This window comes from Oryctolagus cuniculus, chromosome 20, assembly GCF_964237555.1.
Source record: "Oryctolagus cuniculus chromosome 20, mOryCun1.1, whole genome shotgun sequence".
Lineage (NCBI taxonomy): Eukaryota > Metazoa > Chordata > Mammalia > Lagomorpha > Leporidae > Oryctolagus > Oryctolagus cuniculus.
In genome coordinates, this window is record NC_091451.1 from 47,520,974 (window position 1) to 47,541,512 (window position 20,539).

At 58.9% G+C, this 20,539-nt stretch overlaps 1 protein-coding gene across 2 annotated transcripts in view; it reads right to left on the reverse strand.

Moving 5' to 3' along the window:
• Positions 1-3,955: 3,955 nt before the first annotated feature.
• Positions 3,956-20,539, reverse strand: part of LOC100009097 (Ig gamma chain C region) — a 183,007-nt gene continuing 166,423 nt past the window's right edge. Inside the window, exons 4-7 of one of the 2 annotated variants that reach the window (XM_070065641.1) lie at positions 5,124-5,408; positions 4,887-4,919; positions 4,460-4,789; positions 3,956-4,367 (exon numbers count right to left, since the gene is read on the reverse strand). In XM_070065641.1, coding sequence (XP_069921742.1) covers positions 4,045-4,367; positions 4,460-4,789; positions 4,887-4,919; positions 5,124-5,408 — 971 coding nt within the window. In that variant the 3' untranslated portion in view covers positions 3,956-4,044. Of the gene's footprint in view, positions 4,368-4,459; positions 4,790-4,886; positions 4,920-5,123; positions 5,437-20,539 lie in introns of both variants that reach the window. The other variant, XM_070065642.1, reaches the window with a different exon arrangement.

Consider the following 20,539-nt stretch of genomic DNA (forward strand, 5'->3'; position numbering starts at 1 on the left):
CCAGAGTGACCGGGGCATACAGTGTCCACCAGAGTGACCAGGGGCACACGGTGTCCACCAGAGTGACCAGGGGCACATTGTGTCTACCAGAGTGACCTGGGCACACTGTGTCCACCAGAATAACTAGGGATGCATGGTGTCTACCAGAGTGACCAGGGACTCATGGTGTCCACCAGAATGACCAGGAACACAACGTGTCCACTGAGTGACCAGGGGTGTCTGGTGTCCACCAGAGTGATCAGGGGTGCATGGTGTCTACTAGACTGACCAGGAGCACACAATGTCCACCAGAGTGACCAGGAGCATACAATGTCTACCAGAGTGATCAGGGGCACATGGTGCCCACCAGAGTGACCAGAGGCACATGGTATCCCCCAGAGTGACCAGGAGCACATGGTGTCCACCAGAGTGACCAGGGACACACAATGACCACCAGAGTGACCAGTGATGCACGGTGTCCACCAGAGTGACCAGGGGTGCACGTTGTCCACCAGAGTGACAAGGGGCATATGGTGCCCACTAGATTGGCCAGGGACACACTGTCCACCAGAGTGGCCAGGGGCATGCAGTATGGGGTGGGGAGGCCTGCACAGGGGCTGGAGGATGGTGGATGGTGGACGGTGGAAGCTGCCCTGGCGTGGCCACAGGAACGGGGCTGCAGGTGCAGGATTCCCTGAGGACGCTTTATTCTCATTCACGAAGAGACATCCGGGACAGCTCTGGGGCTGCAGACAACAAAGACAGCAGAAAGCCACCGCAGCTAGGGCCACAGAAACAATTTCTGCGTGGTTTCCCCAGTGGTCCAGGCAGGCGTCCATGTCCCTCTCCTATGGGGTCTCCCTCTTGTCTGGAGACTGTTATAGTGTCTGTCCAAAACAGGGATGGGCGAGAAAGAGCCGGGCCTCTGTCCAGTGAGGGCGGCCAGCCTGTCGTGGCTCCCTGGGCAGCAGGGCTTCACGGTCATCGAGTCAGACTGGCTGTCCCTGCTGTGAGTGACACGGGGCCCGATGCTGGGCTGCAGGATGGGTCTGGCTGGAACGCCCGGCCCAGCTGTCTCTCTTTGCTGATGTTCCTTGGCCTCTCCTGTCCATGAAGCCGTGTCTGCCTGCCTGGGGCCCGGACGCCAGGCTCCTGTCCATCCAGCAGGCTTTCTGGCTGGGTGCACCCACCTCTACTCAGGGGTCCCTGCCAAGCTACCCAGCGGGGCTCCCGTGGTGCCAGGTGGCCAAGCAGGCCCTTCGAGTGTTCTCCTTGGAGCCAGGACCCCTGCACAGAAGGTGGCCCCATGACCCCCAGTGCAGTGAGGGTTGGAGCAGGGCACTGTCCCTGTGGGTGGGAGTCCAGCACGGGCCTCTGAGTAAGAGCCACAGGAGAACAAGCATAGGCCTCAGGCTGGGGTCCAGGGAAGCACCCACCGGAGGCTGCCTGGGTGTGGGCTGAGGGGACCAACAAGTGGGCCTTTTCTCAGAGGAGCCCTGAGTCCAGGAGGCTGGCGGTCAGGGCTGGCCCTGGGTGGGGTCCTGCCGGGTGGACGACAGATGCGTGCTGTCCGCACTGCTGCGTGGAGGGGCCGGCAGGCATCAGCTGCGCGCTTCTCCCGAGGCGGAGGGGTCCGGAGCGGCCAGAGCAGAGAGCCATGGGGTCCGAGGCGGAGGCGGGGGCTCCTGCTGGCCAGGGAGGCAGGCTGTGAGAACGAAGGGCCTAGGCCCCCTGCCCGATCATGTTCCTGTAGTCGGGAGCGATGGTGTGTTTCAGCTCCACCACGGACGAGAAGATCCACTTCACCTGCAGCAGCGGCGGCGCGGGGTGAGGAGGGCCTGGCCCCCGGCCCCCGCCCCTGGCCCCCAGCCCACCCGTGCCGGGTGCAGCACCCACCTTGAAGAGGGTGACTGTGGCGCTGTAGCACACGCTGAGCAGGAAGAGGGAGATGAAGATGGTGATGGTGGTCCACAGCCCGTCCAGCTCCCCGTCCTGGGCCTCGGCACAGCTCTCGTCCAGCTGCAGCTCTGGATGGGGAGGGGCAGTCAGCGTGCGTCTTGCCGAGGAGGCCGAGGGGCACTCCCTCTGCGGCTGCAGCTGGGGATGGGTGGCCGGGAGGTTCAGGGGGAAGCACTGGACAGTGCTGGGCAGTGGCACTTGTGGGGCCAGCTCCCCCCAACCACCTGCAAGGAAGCCACCTCAGCCACCCAGCTGCTCCCCACCTGGGCCCCAGCACGGCTGGCCAGACGCCTCACAGACCCACCCTCTGCTTGCCTCACCCCTGCTGGGCAGTGGTACTGTGGCCCAACTTGGCCCTCTCCTGTCCCCTGGGTGACCAGGCCCAAGGGTCAAGGGAGGGTCTCGCCAATACCTATGGGAGTGGCCACAGGAAAGGGACGTCTGGAGAGGTAGGGTGCACGTTCGCTTGTGGGGAGCAGGAATTCAGGGTGCTCGTGAGTGGGGGGTGCTGGTGCCCCTTGGATGGGAGAGCTGGGCTTGGGTGCTGTGTGTGCACCAGTGTCCATGTGCCCAGGCACCTGGCGTGGCTCTGGGTGCTATGCTATGCAGGGGACCCCATGCAAGGCCCCAGTGTGTGAAGCATGTACACATGTGTGCGTGTGCAGTGTGTGTAGGGGACCGTGTGTGTGAAACATGTGCATATGTGTTTGATGCATGTGCAGGGGGCCCCTTGCAAGGTCTGTGTGTGAGGCATGCATACGTGTGTGTGTGTGTGTGTGTGATGTGTGTAGGGGGCCCGTGTATGAGGTGTGTGCATGTGTGTGTGTGTGTTTTGCGTATGTAGGGGGCCCCTTGTGTGAGGTGTGTGTGTATGCATGATGTGTGTACAGGGGGCCCTATGCAAGGCTCCAGTGTGGGGTGTGTGCACATGTGAGCATGTGCAATGTGTGTGCAGGGCATCCCTTGCAAGGCCCCAATGTGTGAGGAATGCACATGTGTGTGTCTGTGTGTGCAATGCATGTGCAGGGGGCCCATGTGTGAAGTGTGTGCACATGCGTGTGTACAATGTGTGTGCAGGGGCCCATTGTGAGGTCTGTGCACATGTGTGTGCAATGTATGTGCAGGAGGGCCATGTGTGAGGAGTGTGCATGAGTGTGTGTGATGCGTGTGTAGGGGGCCCATGTGTGAGGTGTGTGCATGTGTATGCGTGTACAGGGGCCCCTTCTGAGTGCCAGTGTATGAGGCAGGCGTGTTTGTGATGTGTGCACAGGTGCCATGCAGCAGGAGGGCAGGATGGGGTCAGGGCTCAGTGTGTGTGTGTGTGTGTGTGTGTGTGTGTGATGTGCACACAGGTGCCATGCAGCAGGAGGGCAGGATGGGGTCAGGGCTCAGTGTGTGTGAGTGTGTGTGTGCATGTGTGTGTGATGTGCACACAGGTGCCATGCAGCAGGAGGGCAGGATGGGGTCAGGCCTCAGTGTGTGTGTGTGTGTGTGTGTGATGTGCACACAGGTGCTGTGCAGCAGGAGGGGCTTGTTTGATGGGTCAGGGCTCAGTGCCGTGGAGGGGTGAGACTGTCCCTCTGCTGAGGATGCCACCTGCTTCTGCTGCTCTGGGCGGGGGAGTGGAGTGGTAGCCCTGGTCCCACAAGGGGCGAGGCTGGGTGGGGTGCAGGGGCGTGGTGGGTCTGTCCCTACATCTGTGGTAAGATGAGGCTCTGTGTACACACACCCTGTGGACTGGGACCTGGGCGCCAGGCCAGGCTCTTGCAGAGGTGGTAGCTGTGTGCTCCTCCCCTGGGGGCCTCTGCCTGCCCAGCACACACGTGCTAGCTGCAAGGGGGGACCTGCCACAGCACTCCGGCTGAGCCCAGTTCTTGGCAGGCCCCTGTGCTGTGGGTCTGCCCCTGTCCCACTGTTGACCGTTCTGGCTGCTGGCCACAGCAGAGCCCACGGCGCCCGCCCAACCCTGTCCGGCCCGAGTGGAAGCCTCTGCCTTGGAAGGAATCAGGACAGCCTCTCAGGGCAGAGCTGGGTGCTTTATTTGTGTGCGGGGTGCACAGCTGCGGCGTGGGGGGGAGGGAGAGGGGCAGCTCGCCGGCACAGCGCTCATTTACCCGGAGAGCGGGAGATGGACTTCTGCGTGTAGTGGTTGTGCAAGGCCTCGTGCATCACGGAGCAGGTGAAGACGTCGCCCCGCTGCCACTCACTCGTGGGCACTGAGAGCTTGCTGTAGAGGAAGTAGGAGCCGTCGCTGTCCAGCACGGCCGGCGTGGTCTTGTAGTTGTCCTCTGCCTTCCCGTTCTTCTCCCACTCCACCGAGATGTCGGAAGGGTAGAAGCCGTTGATCATGCAGGTCAGGCTGACCGACCTGCTGCTCAGCTCCTCCCGGGGAGGGCCCATGGTGTAGACCTTCGGCTCCAGGGGCTGCCCTGTGGGGACAGCGGACAGCACAGGGTCACTCCCGGGCGGAGGCCTCGGGCCGTGGGAGCTGCCTGCCCTGCTCCCAGCCCGCGGCTCCCACCTCTGGCTTTGGAGATGGTTTTCTCGATGGGGGCCGGGAGTGCCTTGTTGTGGACTTTGCACTTGAACTCCTTGCCCCTCAGCCAGTCCTGGTGCGTGATGGGGAGGGTGCTGACCACGCGGATCGTGCTGTTGAACTGCTGCTCCCGTAGCGGCGGCCGGGCGGTGCGCACCTGCTCGTTGTTTATGTACCATGTGAACTGCACCTCGGGGTCATCCTGGCTCACGTCCACCACCACGCATGTGACCTCGGGGGTGCGTGAGATCATGAGGGTGTCCTTGGGTTTTGGGGGGAAGATGAAGACAGACGGTCCCCCCAGGAGTTCAGGGGCTGCAGTGGGAGAGACGGGGAAGAGTCAACACCTGGGGGGCACCCTGGGGTGGGGCTCCCCGGGCTGGGGCTAGAGGGTGAGGCTAATGGGACTCACGTGGGCACGTGGGCTTGCTGCATGTCGAGGGCGCTGCAGAGAAAGAAGACTGGGGTTACTGGGGCCTGCAGAGGCTGGCTATTGGGGTGGACTCAGGTCAGGGCCAGGCTCCTCTGGGCCAGGGGGCCAAGAGCCCCGCTGTGTGCCCAGGAGTGCACAGTGGCCTTCAGGGGCAGTACAGGCAGGAGCACCTGCCCCGGCCTCGTGTCCTGTGGACCCCACCTCCTGTGCTCTCACCAACGGTCTTGTCCACTTTGGTGTTGGTGGCTGGGTGGGCCACGTTGCAGGTGACGGGCTGGCTGCTTGAGGTCACGCTCACCACGCTGCTCAGCGAGTAGAGGCCTGAGGACTGCCGGACGGACGGGAAGGTGCGTACCCCATTGGTGAGGGTGCCCGAGTTCCAGGTCACGGTCACTGGCTCCGGGAGGTAGCCTTTGACCAGGCAGCCCAGGGTCACCGTGGAGCTGGGTGTGTCCCCGCAGCAGGGGGCCAGTGGGAAGACTGATGGAGCCTTAGGTTGCCCTGCAAGAGAAGGGGCACAATGTGACCCCTGCCCTGGAGGACCCCTGACCTTGGCAGGGGCCAGGCAGGTCTACAGTCTGGGCCTGAGGGCGTCAGGAGGCCACCTGGCCAGTCTTGCCCCTCGATGCACTCCCAGAGAGTGACAGGAGCAGCTGCCCATGTGGCTCTCGTCTGCCACCCAAAGCTTCACCAGCAGTCGGTGCGTGGTGGCCATGGGGACCTGGGGGCCGTTTTCTCCTGCTAACCAGAGCCCATGTGGGCCCCTCCTGCTGGACCTATCATTCCAGCCTCTGGGAGGCTGATCTCATGCCTCTGTCCTCTGCCTGCTCCAAGAAGGTCCCCCAAGCCCTGCAGGCCCTGCCCTGGGGAGCTTCTCTGTGTGGGGGCTTTGGGCTCTGTGCCCAGGCTTTGCTGCTTGCCCCTGGGGAGAGAGGCCCTGTCACAGCCCAGCTTGCAAACCCCAGGCCCTGGACCGCCCTGGACCACCCTGGACCAGGCTCCAAGGAGAATCCTTCTTGTTACCTGCCCCTGCCCTGCCCAGGTTCAGCTCTGTGCCTGGCACCTGCCTCCTCAGGTCCTCCCCAGTGCCAACCTGAGTGTCACCCCCAGCCCTCCCTTCCCAGTGGCCCTGCCCACCACCCGCCTCCTCACAGGCCTTTCCCGCCCTCTGCCCCCACCTTCTCCAGAGCTTTCCTTCTAGAAGGCTCCTGCTGAGTCAGCCCAGCCCCCACACCTGGCAGGTGCCCTTAGACCTGCCCGCCCCCAACAAGTAAGCTTCGCTCGGGTGCTGATCCGCTGGCTCTGGGCCCTGGACAGCTGCCCCTGTACCTCCAGCTGCTTTGGCGTGGGTGCCCTCCTGTGCCGTGGTCCCACCAGCCACCAACACTGCCACACCCGGACCCATGAACTGCAGCTCACAGAGATCCTTGGTGAGCGGCATCTCTCGGGCCCTTTCCTGCCCAGGGCCGCCTCTCGGAGCAGCTCTGGGTCTCTCTCTACCGCAGCTTCTCTCTCTCTCGGAAACTTCTAGACCCACCTGTGAGCGGGGCCTGGCTCCCTGAGCTCCATCCAGCTGTCCCCCACTGGTCGCCACTGCTCCCAAGGGAGAGGCCACCTGGGCTGCCTGAGCCTCAGCTGCCCCTTCTGAGCAGCTGCTCAGCTCCTGCTCCAGCCTAGGACATCCGGACACTCACCCTCACTCAGCATCTCCCAGGGCTGCCCTGACCCTGCTGCCTCCCAGCTGCCCCTGCTCACCTGTATGCTCTGTCCCTGGCCCCTGGACTCCTGGACCAGTCCCTGCCCATTCAGCCCTCCCAGCTGCTCCTGCTCACCTGTATGCTCTGTCCCTGGCCCCTGGACTCCTGGACCTGTCCCTGCCCATCCAGCCCTCCCAGCTGCTCCTGCTCACCGGTAGCTGCTCTGTCCCTGGCCCCTTGTCTCCTAGGGCTGTCCCTGTCTGTCCAGCCCTCACACCTGCCCCTGCTCTGTAGCTGCTCTGTCCCTGGCCCCTGCCCATCCAGCCCTCCCAGCTGCTCCTGCTCACTGGTAGCTGCTCTGCTATGACCCCTGGGCACCTGGAGCTGCCCCTGCCCATCTAGCCCTCCCAGCTGCCCCTGCTCACCGGTAGCTGCTCTGTCCCTGGTCTCTGGGCTCTTGGAGCTGCCCTTGTCCATAAAGCCCTCCCAGCTGCCCCTGCTCACCGGTATCTGCTCTGTCCCTGGCCCCTGGACTCCTGGACCTGTCCCTAACCCATTCAGCCCTCCCAGCTGCTCCTGCTCATTGGTAGCTGCTCTGTCCCTGGCCTCTGGGCCCCTGGAGCTGCCCCTGCCCTTCCAGCTGCCCCTGCTCACTGGTAGCTGCTCTACCCTGGCCGCGGACTCCTGGAGCTGCCCCTGCCCATCCAGCCCTCCCACCTGCCCCTGCTCACCGGTAGCTGCTCTGTGTCTGGCCTCTGGGCTCCTGGAGCTGCCCTGCCCATCCAGCCCTCCCAGCTGCCCCTGCTCACTGGTAGCTGCTCTGTCCCTGGCCCCTGGGCTCCTGGAGCTGCCCTGCCCATCCAGCCCTCCCACCTTCCCCTGCTCACCGGTAGCTGCTCTGTGCCTGGCCTCTGGACTCCTGGAGCTGGCCCTGCCCATCCAGCCCTCCCAGCTGCCCCTGCTCACTGGTAGCTGCTCTACCCTGGCTGCGGACTCCTGGAGCTGCCCCTGCCCATCCAGCCCTCCCACCTGCCCCTGCTCACCGGTAGCTGCTCTGTGCCCGGTTTTTGGCTCCTGGAGCTGCCCTGCCCATCCAGCCCTCCCAGCTGCCCCTGCTCACCGGTAGCTGCTCTGTGCCTGGTTTTTGGCTCCTGGAGCTGCCCCTGCCCATCCAGCCCTCCCAGCTGCTCCTGCTCACTGGTAGCTGCTCTGTGCCTGGCCTCTGGGCGCCTGGAGCTGCCCTTGTCCATAAAGCCCTCCCACCTGCCCCTGCTCACTGGTAGCTGCTCTGCTATGACCTCTGGGCTCCTGGAGCTGCCCCTGCCCGTCCAGCCCTCCCACCTGCCCCTGCTCACCGGTAGCTGCTCTGTCCCTGGCCCCTGGACTCCTGGACCTGTCCCTAACCCATTCAGCCCTCCCAGCTGCTCCTGCTCATTGGTAGCTGCTCTGTCCCTGGCCTCTGGGCTCCTGGAGCTGCCCCTGCCCTCCCAGCTGCCCCTGCTCACTGGTAGCTGCTCTACCCTGGCCGCGGACTCCTGGAGCTGCCCCTGCCCATCCAGCCCTCCCACCTGCCCCTGCTCACTGGTAGCTGCTCTGTGCCTGGCCCCTTGTCTCCTAGGGCTGTCCCTGCCCATCCAGCCCTCCCAGCTGCCCTTGCTCACTGGTAGCTGCTCTGTGCCTGGCCCCTTGTCTCCTAGGGCTGTCCCTGCCCATCCAGCCCTCCCAGCTGCCCTTGCTCACTGGTAGCTGCTCTGTGCCTGGCCTCTGGGCTCCTGGAGCTGCCCTTGTCCATAAAGCCCTCCCAGCTGCTCCTGCTCACTGGTAGCTGCTCTGCTATGACCTCTGGGCTCCTGGAGCTGCCCCTGCCCGTCCAGCCCTCCCAGCTGCCCCTGCTCATTGGTAGCTGCTCTGTCCCTGGCCCCTGGAATCCTGGACCTGTCCCTAACCCATTCAGCCCTCCCAGCTGCCCCTGCTCACTGGTAGCTGCTCTACCCTGGCCGCAGACTCCTGGAGCTGCCCCTGCCCATCCAGCCCTCCCACCTGCCCCTGCTCACCGGTAGCTGCTCTGTGCCCAGTTTTTGGCTCCTGGAGCTGCCCCTGCCCATCCAGCCCTCCCACCTGCCCCTGCTCACCGGTAGCTGCTCTGTGCCCAGTTTTTGGCTCCTGGAGCTGCCCCTGCCCATCCAGCCCTCCCAGCTGCCCCTGCTCACCGGTAGCTGCTCTGTGTCTGGCCTCTGGGCCCCTGGAGCTGCCCCTGCCCTCCCAGCTGCCTCTGCTCACTGTTAGCTGCTCTCCCCTGGCCACGGACTCCTGGAGCTGCCCCTGCCCATCCAGCCCTCCCAGCTGCCCCTGCTCACCTGTAGCTGCTCTCCCCTGGCCGCAGACTCCTGGAGCTGCCCCTGCCCATCCAGCCCTCCCAGCTACCCCTGCTCACCGGTAGCTGCTCTCCTATGACCCCTGGACTCCTGGAGCTGTCCTTGACCATCCAGCCCTCCCAGCTGCCCCTGCTCACCTGTAGCTGCTCTCCCCTGCCTGTGGACTCCTGGAGCTGCCCCTGCCCGTCCAGCCCTCCCACCTGTGCCTGCTCACCTGTAGCTGTTCTGTGCCTGGTTTTTGGCTCCTGGAGCTGCCCCTGCCCATCCAGCCCTCCCAGCTGCCCCTGCTCACCTGTAGCTGCTCTCCCCTGCCCATGGACTCCTGGAGCTGCCCCTGTCTTTCCAGCCCTCCCACCTGCCCCTGCTCACCTGTAGCTGTTCTGTGCCTGGCTTCTGCACTCATGCTGGATGCTTGCTCCTGCCCGTCCAGTCCTGTCATAGCCCCTGCTCACGTGGTCTCTGACCTTTCACCGCTGTCCCTCTGGTGCTACCCTCTCTGCCAAGTGGTCTCGTTCTGTCTTCTGGCATTTGGCCGGTGTGCAGCCAGGTCCCCTCACCAGAGCACCGCTCCTGCCTGTGCCTTCTCAGATAAGCTCAGGGCTCTCTACGCATCCCCTCCCATTCTTCCAGGTCTGGGGGTTCTGCCAGATGCCCCCCACTCTGCTGGATCTCCTGCCCCATGCCCCCATCCCACCTGCGCTCTGCTGGCCCCAGTGAGGGTAGACAGATTTCCTGGATGCCTCCGGAAAGAACTCCCTACCCTGAGCTCTCCATCCGCCCTGGTCTCCTGCGTTTTTCCCTTTCCCTCCCCGTCAGTCCCGGGCTCCACCCCCACCAAGCTGGCACTCCTTTCTCTGTCAGCTGGCTCTGCGTGGCCTGCCTCGCCTGCTCTGCTCCCAGCTCACCTGCTGCCCTGGCCCAGCTGGGACCAGGCCCTCCGGCCACCACCTCAGATGCTACCCTGGACTGAGGGTGCCACCTTGGCCTGGGTAGGACCCTTGGCCTGTGGGTCTCCCTCCCTCCCCTGTATTGTCCTCATCTCAGCCCAGGCCGTCCACGGCAACACCTGCGCTCTGCCGGTCCAGCCCTAGCAGGCTCGGTGCTGTGTCGGGCGTGGGTCAGCCTGGCCTCAGGCCTCTTCCTGATGCTGGAGGCACTCTTGGGCTGCTTTACTGGCCTGTGTGTGTCGTTGTCCATGCCCAGGCCTGGGCCTTCCGGGAGGGGTGGTCTCTCTCTAGCCCCTCCCCCTACCTGTGCCTGTTGGGTGCCCCAACACCGTCTGTCCCCACCCTCCCGGAGCCCTGGTGTTTGTGCTCGGAGCCCTTCCCAGGGTGGCCCCAGGCTCTGCCACCGCAGCTGCCCTCCCAGGAGAGGCAGTTCTGGTTGCCCCTCCATGTACACTAAGAACGGGATTGAAACGGGTGGCACGGGGCCTCCTCAAGTTCCCTTTTCTGCTGGGGGTTTCTGGGTGTGGGGTGCAGGCCCCAGGCAGGAGGAGGTGCTGGTGGGGGCTGGGTGAGGCAGGTGCCCGACCAGCACTGTTGCTCTGCCAGGGTCCCTGTGCCCTGCCTCCTTCTCTGAGGACTCAGACCTCTCTGTGCCTGAGCCTCTCCCCTGAGCCCTGGCGTCCCTCTCTCCAGGCTGCTCGCCCTCAGGACAGCCCAGGTGACCTCCCCTGGGGCTGGGAGCCCTGCCCAGCTCACAGGCGAGGGGCATGGGTGGCTACTGGGAGAGGAGACCCTGGACAAGGAAGGCCCCTGGGGTGGCCACTCTGGGGAACCTGATGGGCTGTGGCTCTCAGGTCCAGGGACGTGTTCTGTACCAGGAGCTTATGGGGATCTGGGGCAGCGGGGGTCCACTCAGGGCCTCAGTGGGGGCTGCCAAGGGCTGGGGTCCAGGTAGGGGAGAGGAGCAGCTGGCAGGGCCCAGGGGCTGAGGGGACAGGCCTGGAGCGGGCAGGCCTGAGTTTCCTCAGGGTGCAGGGTGCAGGGTGCGCCTGATGCCAGCCCCAGAGACAGCAGCAGCCTCCAGAGACTAGGGCCCTGATGCTGTGCGGGGAGGGCCTAGCACAGTGCAAGGCGCCCACCTGTGCTGCGGGTAGTGTCTTGGTCCAACAGCAGATTCCTTCCAGGTAGAGGCTCTAGAGAGGGCAGAGCTAGATGGGGCCATAGGGAGGCAGGAAAGGGCTGGGAGGAGGCAGGAGACGGGAGGAGAGAAGGCGGAGAGTGACCGCGTGAGCCCAGAGCCCCAAGGAGGCACGGTGGGAGCACATCTGGGAAGGTGCCCACCAGGGGTCCCGGAGCGGCAAGCCCAGGGTGCAGGGGGCAGCCTGGAGCCTGCTCGGGCCCCACTGCCACGGTCAGGCTCAGAGGCCTCCAGTAAACGTGCCAGCCGAGTCGGGGCGGGTTGGTGAGTCCCTGCTGCACCCTGCGCTGGCCCTGAGCAGCGAGTGCGAGCCGCACAGCAAACGCCCCGTGGGCCTGGGGCGCTGCCCGGGCTGTCGCTCGTGTGGTGGGAATGGAGCTCATGGCAGCACCGCCCGGCCTGCTGCTGGGTGGGGGGGTGAGAGCTCAGTGAGCGGCCAGTTCAGCCAGGAGCCCACGCAGCCTGGGCTGGGGAGGAAGCTGCAGGCCGTGGGGCCGATGGCCTGGCCCGCCCCGCGTCAGTCGGCTTAGCCCGCCGAGCAACACCCAGGACGGGGCAGCTTCCACCGCAGAGACGTGTTCTCAGCCAGCTCTGCCAAGTGGGGCCTGGGCTCTGGATGTCAGCAGGGAGACTGTCCCAGGCCTCTCTTGTGGCCTCTGGTGCTCTCCTGGCTGTCTTGGTGCCCCTGGGCATGTAGGATCCCCCGATCCTTGACCGTCCCCATCTGGCGTCACCTGTGGGCGCGTCTGTGGGGGCCATGTCAGGCTGGACGCCTGCCCTCACCCAGTGTAGACTCCCGGAGCTTGAACATCTGCTAAGCCTGTGTTTCCATGGGTTGCAGCGCAAGGCAGCCCTCAGCCCTCTGCTCTCTGGCCTTCTAAACTCAGGGCTCTTTCCTGAGAAATGCTCTCACCCCTTGCAGTGTCTTCAGTCAGTGCACCTTCCAGGTGGGGCCGGACTGCCTGCACCGGGGGTGCGTGAGACTCAGCGGGAGGGCGTGGTTCACGCTGAAGCGAATTCCTCCTGTGACAGCAGCAGTGGGGGCAGTTCCCAGTGGCCAGGGGAGAGGTTGGGGGCAGACAGGCGTCCGGGTCCCGAGGCGTTCAGCGCCTGGCAGGTCCTGAGGCTGGAGGGCATTGCAGTCTCGTTGCTCTGACCTTGGCCCCGCAGGACAGTGGCAACCTCTGCATCTTGGCTCTGGCCTCAAAGTGCTCCCTCCTTCATTTGTTCTTCCCTGCCAGCCTCCACCATCAGGCTCCCATGTAACCCATGAGCGCCCTCAACCCACCCACATGTCTCCTGGCACAGCCCGCAGATGTCTCCCAGGCAGCCTCCTGCCCCTCTTTGTCCTGGCTTTGCCAAGATGCCAGGCTGGAGCCAGTGTCCCCTCTGCCATCTCTTTGCCAATGGCTGTGCAGCCATGCCAGTGGCTCTGTCCCCAGACAGGCTGAGAATTTCCCCACTCCTCACGCGCAGTGCGTCTTTGCCTAGCAGTTTTCTAGTTAATTTGTTTCCCTCCTCTCACATCTTGCTATTAGCGGCAAGCAGGAGCCAGGCCGTGTCTTCCACACCCGGCTTAGAAAGCTCAGCTCTGGATCCGAGTCATGGCCTCCACGTTTACTTTCAACAAAATAGCGAAACGCGGCCCAGCCAGGTCCTCTGCCACTGGTTGCAGGGACCGCCCTGGCCAGCGTCCAGGGACGTGGTCCTTGTTCCAGCTGGGCTTCCCGTTCTTGTGTACTTTTTCTAAAGATTTATTTTATTTATTTGAAAGACAGAATTATAGAGCGATTGAGAGAGAGGAAGAGACAGAAAGAGAGCCCTTCCATCCACTGGTTCACTCCCCAAATGGCCACAACGGCCAGGGCTGGGCCAGGCTGAAGCCAGGAGCTTCTTCTGGGTCTCCCACGTGAGTGCGGGGGCCCAAGCACTTGGACGTCCTCCGCTGCTTCCCCCTTCCCTGATCAGCAGGGAGCTGGGTCAGAAGTGGAACAGCCAGGACTCCAGCTGACACCTATATGGGATGCCGGCACGGCAGGTTTACCCGCTAGGCCGGAACGACAGCCCCTCCTCCCCCGTTCTAATTTCCAGCCACTGCTGGCATGGGGGTCCTCTGAGCCAACAGACCTGCCCCCAGCTGTTCCCCAGCCACATTCACTGCCCAGGTTCTACCCATCGTCCTATAGGAAAGCCTGCAAACGACCCAGTGACCCCTGGGTATGGTGAGCACGCCCTTCCGACTGCTGTCTCTCCACGACTTGTCCTAAGTGGCAAGTCTCTCCCGGCTGCTTCTGTCGCCAGCGTAGTCTCAGCCAGCGCCGGCCTTCTGGGCTCAGTCCTTCTGGCTGGGCCGCCCAGCTCTGCACAGCCCCCGAGGTGCCATGGGTGGGTGCACGGGTGCCACTGGGAGCCCCACGCCTGGTGAACATCACCACCCAGCCACACTGAGAGTAGCCTGTCCCTGGCTCAGAATGCTCTAGAAGTACATGGGTGACCAGGATGGCGAGACCCGGGGCAGTTCTGCTCAAGCTTTCCCGCAGCCCTGGATGTCCCCGGGGACACGACCTGTGTCCAGGTCAGCAGCTGTGACGCCCCAGGACCCCCAGCGCTGCTGTCTGTTAGGGCCAGCAAGGCCATTGGGGCAGCAATGGGTAACTCTGCCCCTGGTAAAGTTCGGCCCCAGCAGAGTGACCCTGAGGACAGCCCTGTGGCATTTCATTGCCTGAGATTCGCCAGTGTGATGACTTCCACAGCTACTTCCCAGGCTCCTGGGCTAACTCCAAATCCCCTGCCAAGGCGGCTTCCTGCTTTTCCAGGCCCACGCAGTCCTGGGGAGTGGGTCTCGTGGGAACCCATGGCCCTGTCCCAGGCAGGAAGCACAAGGGGACGTTGCCTCCGGCCGGGGGCTGGAATCCTACTTCTTGTTCCATACTGTCCTTTCTCTAGCAGAAAGCCAGCACTCCCCGTGCCTTCTTTGTACCTGTGCTTGAAACCTCACAGAGAAGTCCTCCAGCCAGCTACCCCTCCAGCCAGACTGCTGACCACCGGCCCTGTGCTTGACTGGACCCGGGCAGGCCTCAGTCCCTGGCTGCCAGGTGGGATCCTGAGACAGGAGTGGCCCTTGCTGTCTCCCTGCTGGGTCACTGGGACCCTGTCCTGTGGGTCTCAGTACTGCCTGCGCATGGTGGTGGGAGGGAGTAGGGAGAGAGTCTGGTTGGGAGAGAGATTTTTTTCCAGATTAGCTCTGTTTAGTGGCCTCGCTCAAGGTCACACTTCCATCAGAGTGGTGTAGTTTGAGGGTGTCTGTGCTGCTGCCCTTCCCCTGCTGGTTGCAGCTCTGGGGCCCACGGGGTCCCGGGACCCCTGACCCGCAGCCCACAGCGGCGTCCCCGTGAGATCCTTCCAGGAGCCTTGAGCTCCATGCAGTGATGAGAAGAATGTGTTCTGCAACTGTGGGGTGATTAGTTCTGCAGATATCAGTTAGGCCCATTTGGTCTATAGTGTTGATTAGCTTTGTTGATTTTCTGTCTGGTTGATCTACATTGCTGAAAGTGAGGTATTGAAGTCCCCCACTACTATTGTTTTGGAGTCTATATCTCTCTTTAGATCTATTAACAGTTCTTTCAGATAGCCCAGCACCCTTGTGTCAGATGCATATAAACTCAGCATAGCCACACCTCCCTGCTGAATAGATCCCTGATCACTGCACAGTGCCTGCCTTCCTCATCTCTTCTAGCTGTTTGCGTGTTGAAGTCTATTTTGTCTGATATTAGGACGGCTACACTTGCCCTTTTTTGCTTTCCATTAGCATGGAATAACTTTTTCCAGCCTTTCATTTTCAGCCTGCGTGTATCTTTGTTGGTGAGGTGTGTTTCTTATAGGCAGCAAATAGATGGGTCTTATTTTTTAATCTACTCAGCCAACGTGTTGTCTTTTAATTGGAGCGTTTAGAGTCCAGTCAAGGTTACTATTGATAAGTAACGATTTGGCCCTGCCATTTTCCCATAGATATTCCTATTGTTTACTTTTGGATTTGCTTTATACTTTTACTGGGGGATTTTCTGCCTTCACATTTGTTCATAAGGATGACTGTCTTTCTCTGTTTCTTTCTTTTTTTTTTTAAAAAAAATTTTTTTTTTTGACAGGCAGAGTGGACAGTGTGAGAGAGAGACAGAGAGAGAAAGGTCTTCCTTTTGCCGTTGGTTCACCCTCCAATGGCCGCCGCTGCAGCCGGCGCACCGTGCTGATCCGATGGCAGGAGCCAGGATCCAGGTGCTTTTCCTGGTCTCCCATGGGGTGCAGGGCCCAAGCACCTGGGCCATCCTCCACTGCACTCCCTGGCCATAGCAGAGAGCTGGCCTGGAAGAGGGGCAACTGGGACAGAATCCGGCGCCCCAACCGGGACTAGAACCCGGTGTGCCGGCGCCGCAAGGTGGAGGATTAGCCTATTGAGCCACGGCGCCGGCCCTCTCTGTTTCTATGTGCAGCACATCCTTAAGCATCTTATATAAGGCTGATGAGTGGTGACAAATTCTTTCAATATCTGTTTGTTGTGAAAGGTGTTTATTTCACCTTCATTCATAAATGAGAGCTTTACTGGGTACAGTATTCTGGGTTGACAGTTTTTTTTTTCTCTTAAGACTTTAACTATGTCTCTCTAGTCTCTCCTAACCTGTAGAGTTTCTGATGAGAAGTTCACTGTGAGTCCAATTGGAGATCCTCTGAAAGTAATCTGGCGTTTCTCTCGTGCACATTTTAGAATCTTTTCTTTGTTTTACTGTTGACAGTTTGACTACAATGTGTCGTGGTGAAGATCTTTTCTGGTCCTGTCTATGAGGGGTTCTACGTGCTTCCTGTACTTGTACATCCCTTTCTTTCTCCAAGTTGGGGAAGTTTTCTGTAATTATCTCACTGGACAGGCCTTCTAATCCATTCTCTCTTTCCACCCCTTCAGGAACTCCTAAGACCCAGGTGTTGAGTCATTTGATAGAATCCCATAAATCTCCAACACTATTTTTTTTTTGACAGGCAGAGTGGACAGTGAGAGAGACAGAGAGAAAGGTCTTCCTTTTTTGCTGTTGTTTCACCCTCCAATGGCTGCCGCGGCTGGTGCGCTGTGGCCGGCGCACTGCGCTGATCCGAAGGCAGGAGCCAGGTGCTCCTCCTGGTCTCCCATGGGGTGCAGGGCCCAAGGACTTGGGCCATCCTCCACTGCACTCCCTGGCCACAGCAGAAAGCTGGCCTGGAAGAGGGGCAACCGGGACAGAATCCGGCGCCCCGACCAGGACTAGAACCCGGTGTGCTGGCGCTGCAAGGCGGAGGATTAGCCTATTGAGCCATGGCGCCAGCCTCCAACACTATTTTTAATTTTTCTAATTTCTCCTTTTTTTTTCTGTCTGCTGAAAAAAATTCCAAAGATTTGTCTTCTAGCCTGGATATTCCTTCTTCTGCCTCACCAAGTCTGTCTTTAAGGCTTCTCGTGCATTTTTTATTTGAACTACTGAATTCTTCATTTCTAATATTTCATTTTGATTTCTCTTTTAGATCTCAATTTCATGGGAAAATTTTTCAATCATGTCAAGTATGGATTTCTTTAATTCATGGATTTGCTTCTCATTGCTTCTGATTAATCTTTTGAATTCAATTTCAGGCATTTCATCAATCTCTTCATGTTCACATTCTAATATTGAAGTGTTTTTGTGTTCCTTTGGGGGGTCATTCTTGTTTCTTGAATTTATGCATTTACTTTTAGGCATTTATGGAGATAAGTGTTCATTTTTCCTCTGATGGCTTTTATCTTTGAACTATGCCTGTGTGGCGTAATGGAATATCTGACTTCCAGTGAACACCAGAGGTGTGTGCTGGGTGTGGCCAAGGAGCTCTGGTCAGTGCTCCAGGGTGTGGCAAGTGTCCAGGGTGACACCCACGTTGGTCATGGTGGATCTCTTGGTAATAGAAGGAGGGACAGGGTCGCTTCTGTTGGTGTGGCCTCATCCTCACCTCCTCTCTTGCTGGGTGATCAATGGCCAGGCATTAGCCCTCAGTGGGTTAATGTTTATCTGTGCAGCCATATGAACTGTCCAAAGGATCTGTGCAGTCCTCCCTGTGAGCACAGGTCCTGTGGCCATGACCCACCCCTGGCGATCAGGGAGCCCTGAGCATGTGGGGCTGCACACAGTGATTTCCCAGAGACCCAGCTAAAAGCCCTGCACCCCTCGTGCAGTCACAGAGGCTCCCTTGGTCCTGGGGTGCAGAGGATCCACTCTGCTCTGCTAGCCTGTCTGCTTCCTAGAGCCAGCTGCACGTGGGTGCTCCTCTTAGGCAGTGGGGTCCCCATCGCCTGTGGTATGTTGGGAGATTGGGGACCCTCACAGTTCTACCTGGGTGCCCAGCCCCCATCAATCCTCTCGGTCAGACTCAAAGTCAGAGGAACTTGGATCTCCCCCTCTGCTAGAATCTCTGGAGCACATGCACACACAGGAGCTGGTGGCTGGACGTCACCTTCTCCTTCTCCCCGAGCTGCTGCTGCCAGCACTGCTGGGGGGAGGCAGCGTCTCAGCCGGTTGTCTGCACATGCACAAGGGCTCTGCTGCCGCCACTTATGCCCAGATTGGCACTCGCCCTCTCTCAGCTGGCTGCTGGCTGGTGTCGTGGGGGGACTGGCTGAGAGCAGAGTGCCCCACTTTTTTTTACTGGGTCAGTAGGTGCCCTCTCCTCCTGGGGGCTCCAGGCCAGACTCACGCCCATGCTCTCCCTCCAGCTATATCAGCAGTGCACAGGTTGCTGCAGTTGATTTCATCTCAGTCTCCAAAGCTGGCACCTTCCCTGGCTCTCGGCTGCTGGAGTCGTGTGCTGTGTCCATGTTCGTGCTGCGCATCTGCACCTTGCACACAGATCCATGGTCTTCCTCTTCCTTCCATCGAATTTCCACTGGGTTTTCTCTTTAACTCCCTCTTGAGAATGTATTTCCCACTCTTTTTTTTTTAAACTATTTCTCCCTAGCCTAGCACAGTACGCTGATACCTATTCTGCCATCTTGAAATCCTGATTTGTTTTTTAAAGGAAAATCTGTCTCCAGGAGAAATAATCATTAGGTTACACAGAAAAATGAAAGCAGAACTGTGGACAGCAGCTCAAACACGGCATGTTGTGTCAGTCTGAGGCAGCACCGTGGACAGCGGCTGGGGCCTCTGGCTCTTAAGAGACGCACATAGACAGCTGGGGTCCAATGGGGGTAAAGGCGGCATCGTGCTTGGCAAAGTAGACTCACACAGGGGCCCTGGCATCTGGGACTATGCCGGTCTTTGTCACCAAGCACCTGGCACAAGATCCTGGGGTCACATTTTGTGCAGGCATCAACCACGTATGTCACAAGGGAGGCTGGGTGGGCGCAGGTGGCAGGGGCTGGAATTCCCGTATGGCCCCTTCTTTTGCTATGAAGTTTACTTTTGTTAACATATTATTTTCTTGATGCCACCCTGCCTTTTCCTGCTCTTCAACTTCAGATGCCACAGTGTTGATTTACCATACATCTCAGCATTTAAGTTGCAGGAGATTCAGGGTTGACACCACCTAGAGAGCTGGACTCGGTCTCTTCTTTGGAAGAAACTTTATTTTTCTTCCTGCCCACCCTGACTCATGCCATGAGGAGTTCATCAATTTTACTAATTGGCTTAGTCAATCATAGTTTTGTTTTCTTTTACTCAATTTAATCATTTTCTTTTATTATTTAAAAGATTTCTTTCCTTCTACTTTCAACAGACAAAAACAGACTCTAAGAACAGAATTTAAGGCCAAAAGCATTACTGGGGTTAAAGAGGGGTGATAAAATTATTAATTTCACTCATTTTATTGTCTACTTTTGTCTAAAGTAAATTATAGTCATTTTCTTACATTATTTAACTGATTTTCCCTTCACTTTCAACATTCTGTTTTGACTTCTTGAAATGGACCCCAGCTCCCTGATTCTTAGGCCTTTCTCCTTCATATTATATGTGTTTGAGGCTATATGCGTTCTTCTTGGCACTATTTGGGCTTCACCCCACAATATTTTTGAAAGGCAGAATTTCCATTACTATTTGTTTAATACATGTTAACTGTCCTGTTGTGATTTATCCTTTAACTGAAAAGTTGCCTAGTGGTTTACTTCTTAATTTCTACATATATGTGTTTTTGCTATTGATTTCTGGCTTAATTTCACTGTGGCCACATCACAAGCAAACATTTCTGGGCCACCAAGTGGTATAATGTGTGGGTATTCCACATGGCGTGGGGTGAAGGGACATTCTGTAGCTGCTCCATCCAAGTCTGTGTGCACCTACCATATGAGATTTCCTGGTTATAATGTTTAAATGAAGGGCAAGCTTAGCAATATGCTGCTACTTCTGTAGTTAAAGTTGGGCAAATGTTAACATCTCCTACTATAATTATGGACTTATCTAATTCTTCCTGTAGTTCTGTCAATTTCTGTTGTATGTTTCCTGGAGTCAGATTTTAGATAGATATTCCCTGAGTCTTTTATCGCCTCTATTTAGTCCCAGTGATAATTTTTGCCTTAGAGTCTACTCTGTATGAATTTAGTAGAGCAGCAGCAACTTTCTTTGGTTAACACCTGCATGACATGTCTTTTTTATGATTTATTTATTTATTTGGAAGTCAGAGTTACAGGGGATGATGAGAGAGAGAGAGAGAGAGAGAGAGAGGGAGGGAGAGAGAGACTCTTGCATCTTCTGATTCGCTCTACAAATGGCTGCAATGACTAGGGCTGGGCCAGGCCAAAGCCAGTAGCCAGGAGCCAGGAGCTTCATCCTGATCTCCCACGTGAGTGCAGGGGCCCAAGTACTTGGGCTATCTTCCACTGATTTCCCAGGTACATTTGCAGGTAGCTGGGTCAGAAGTGGAGAAGCCAGGGCTTGAACTGGTGCCCGCATGGGATGCTAACACTGCAGGCAAGCAGCTTAACCCACTGTGCCACAGTGTTGGCTCCGTGGCACATCTTTTATTAACCTCTGTCAAGTTTTCTGTAGCCTCACACTTTATCTTTCTCTTTTGCAAACATCATTTAATAAGCTTTATTTATAAAGTTGGCAACCCTTGGCACCTAACAGGAACATTTGGTCCCTTCACATTTGAGTGTATTTTATTGGAGTTCAATGAGCTTTTATTGTTCAGTTGTGTATAGATTCATGACCCATCTCAGGCTGGTGAGCTCAATGGTGCACCACCGCTCCCTCTACCCACACCCCTGCTGGTGAGCTCGATGGTGCACCACCGCTCCCTCTACCCACGCCCCTGCTGGTGAGCTCGATGGGGCACCACCGCTCCCTCTACCCACGCCCCTGCGGGTTCTCATGCTGGAGATCGCCAGTGGAACTGCTTTCAGCTCATTGATTCTTCTACCTGCTCAAACCTGCTG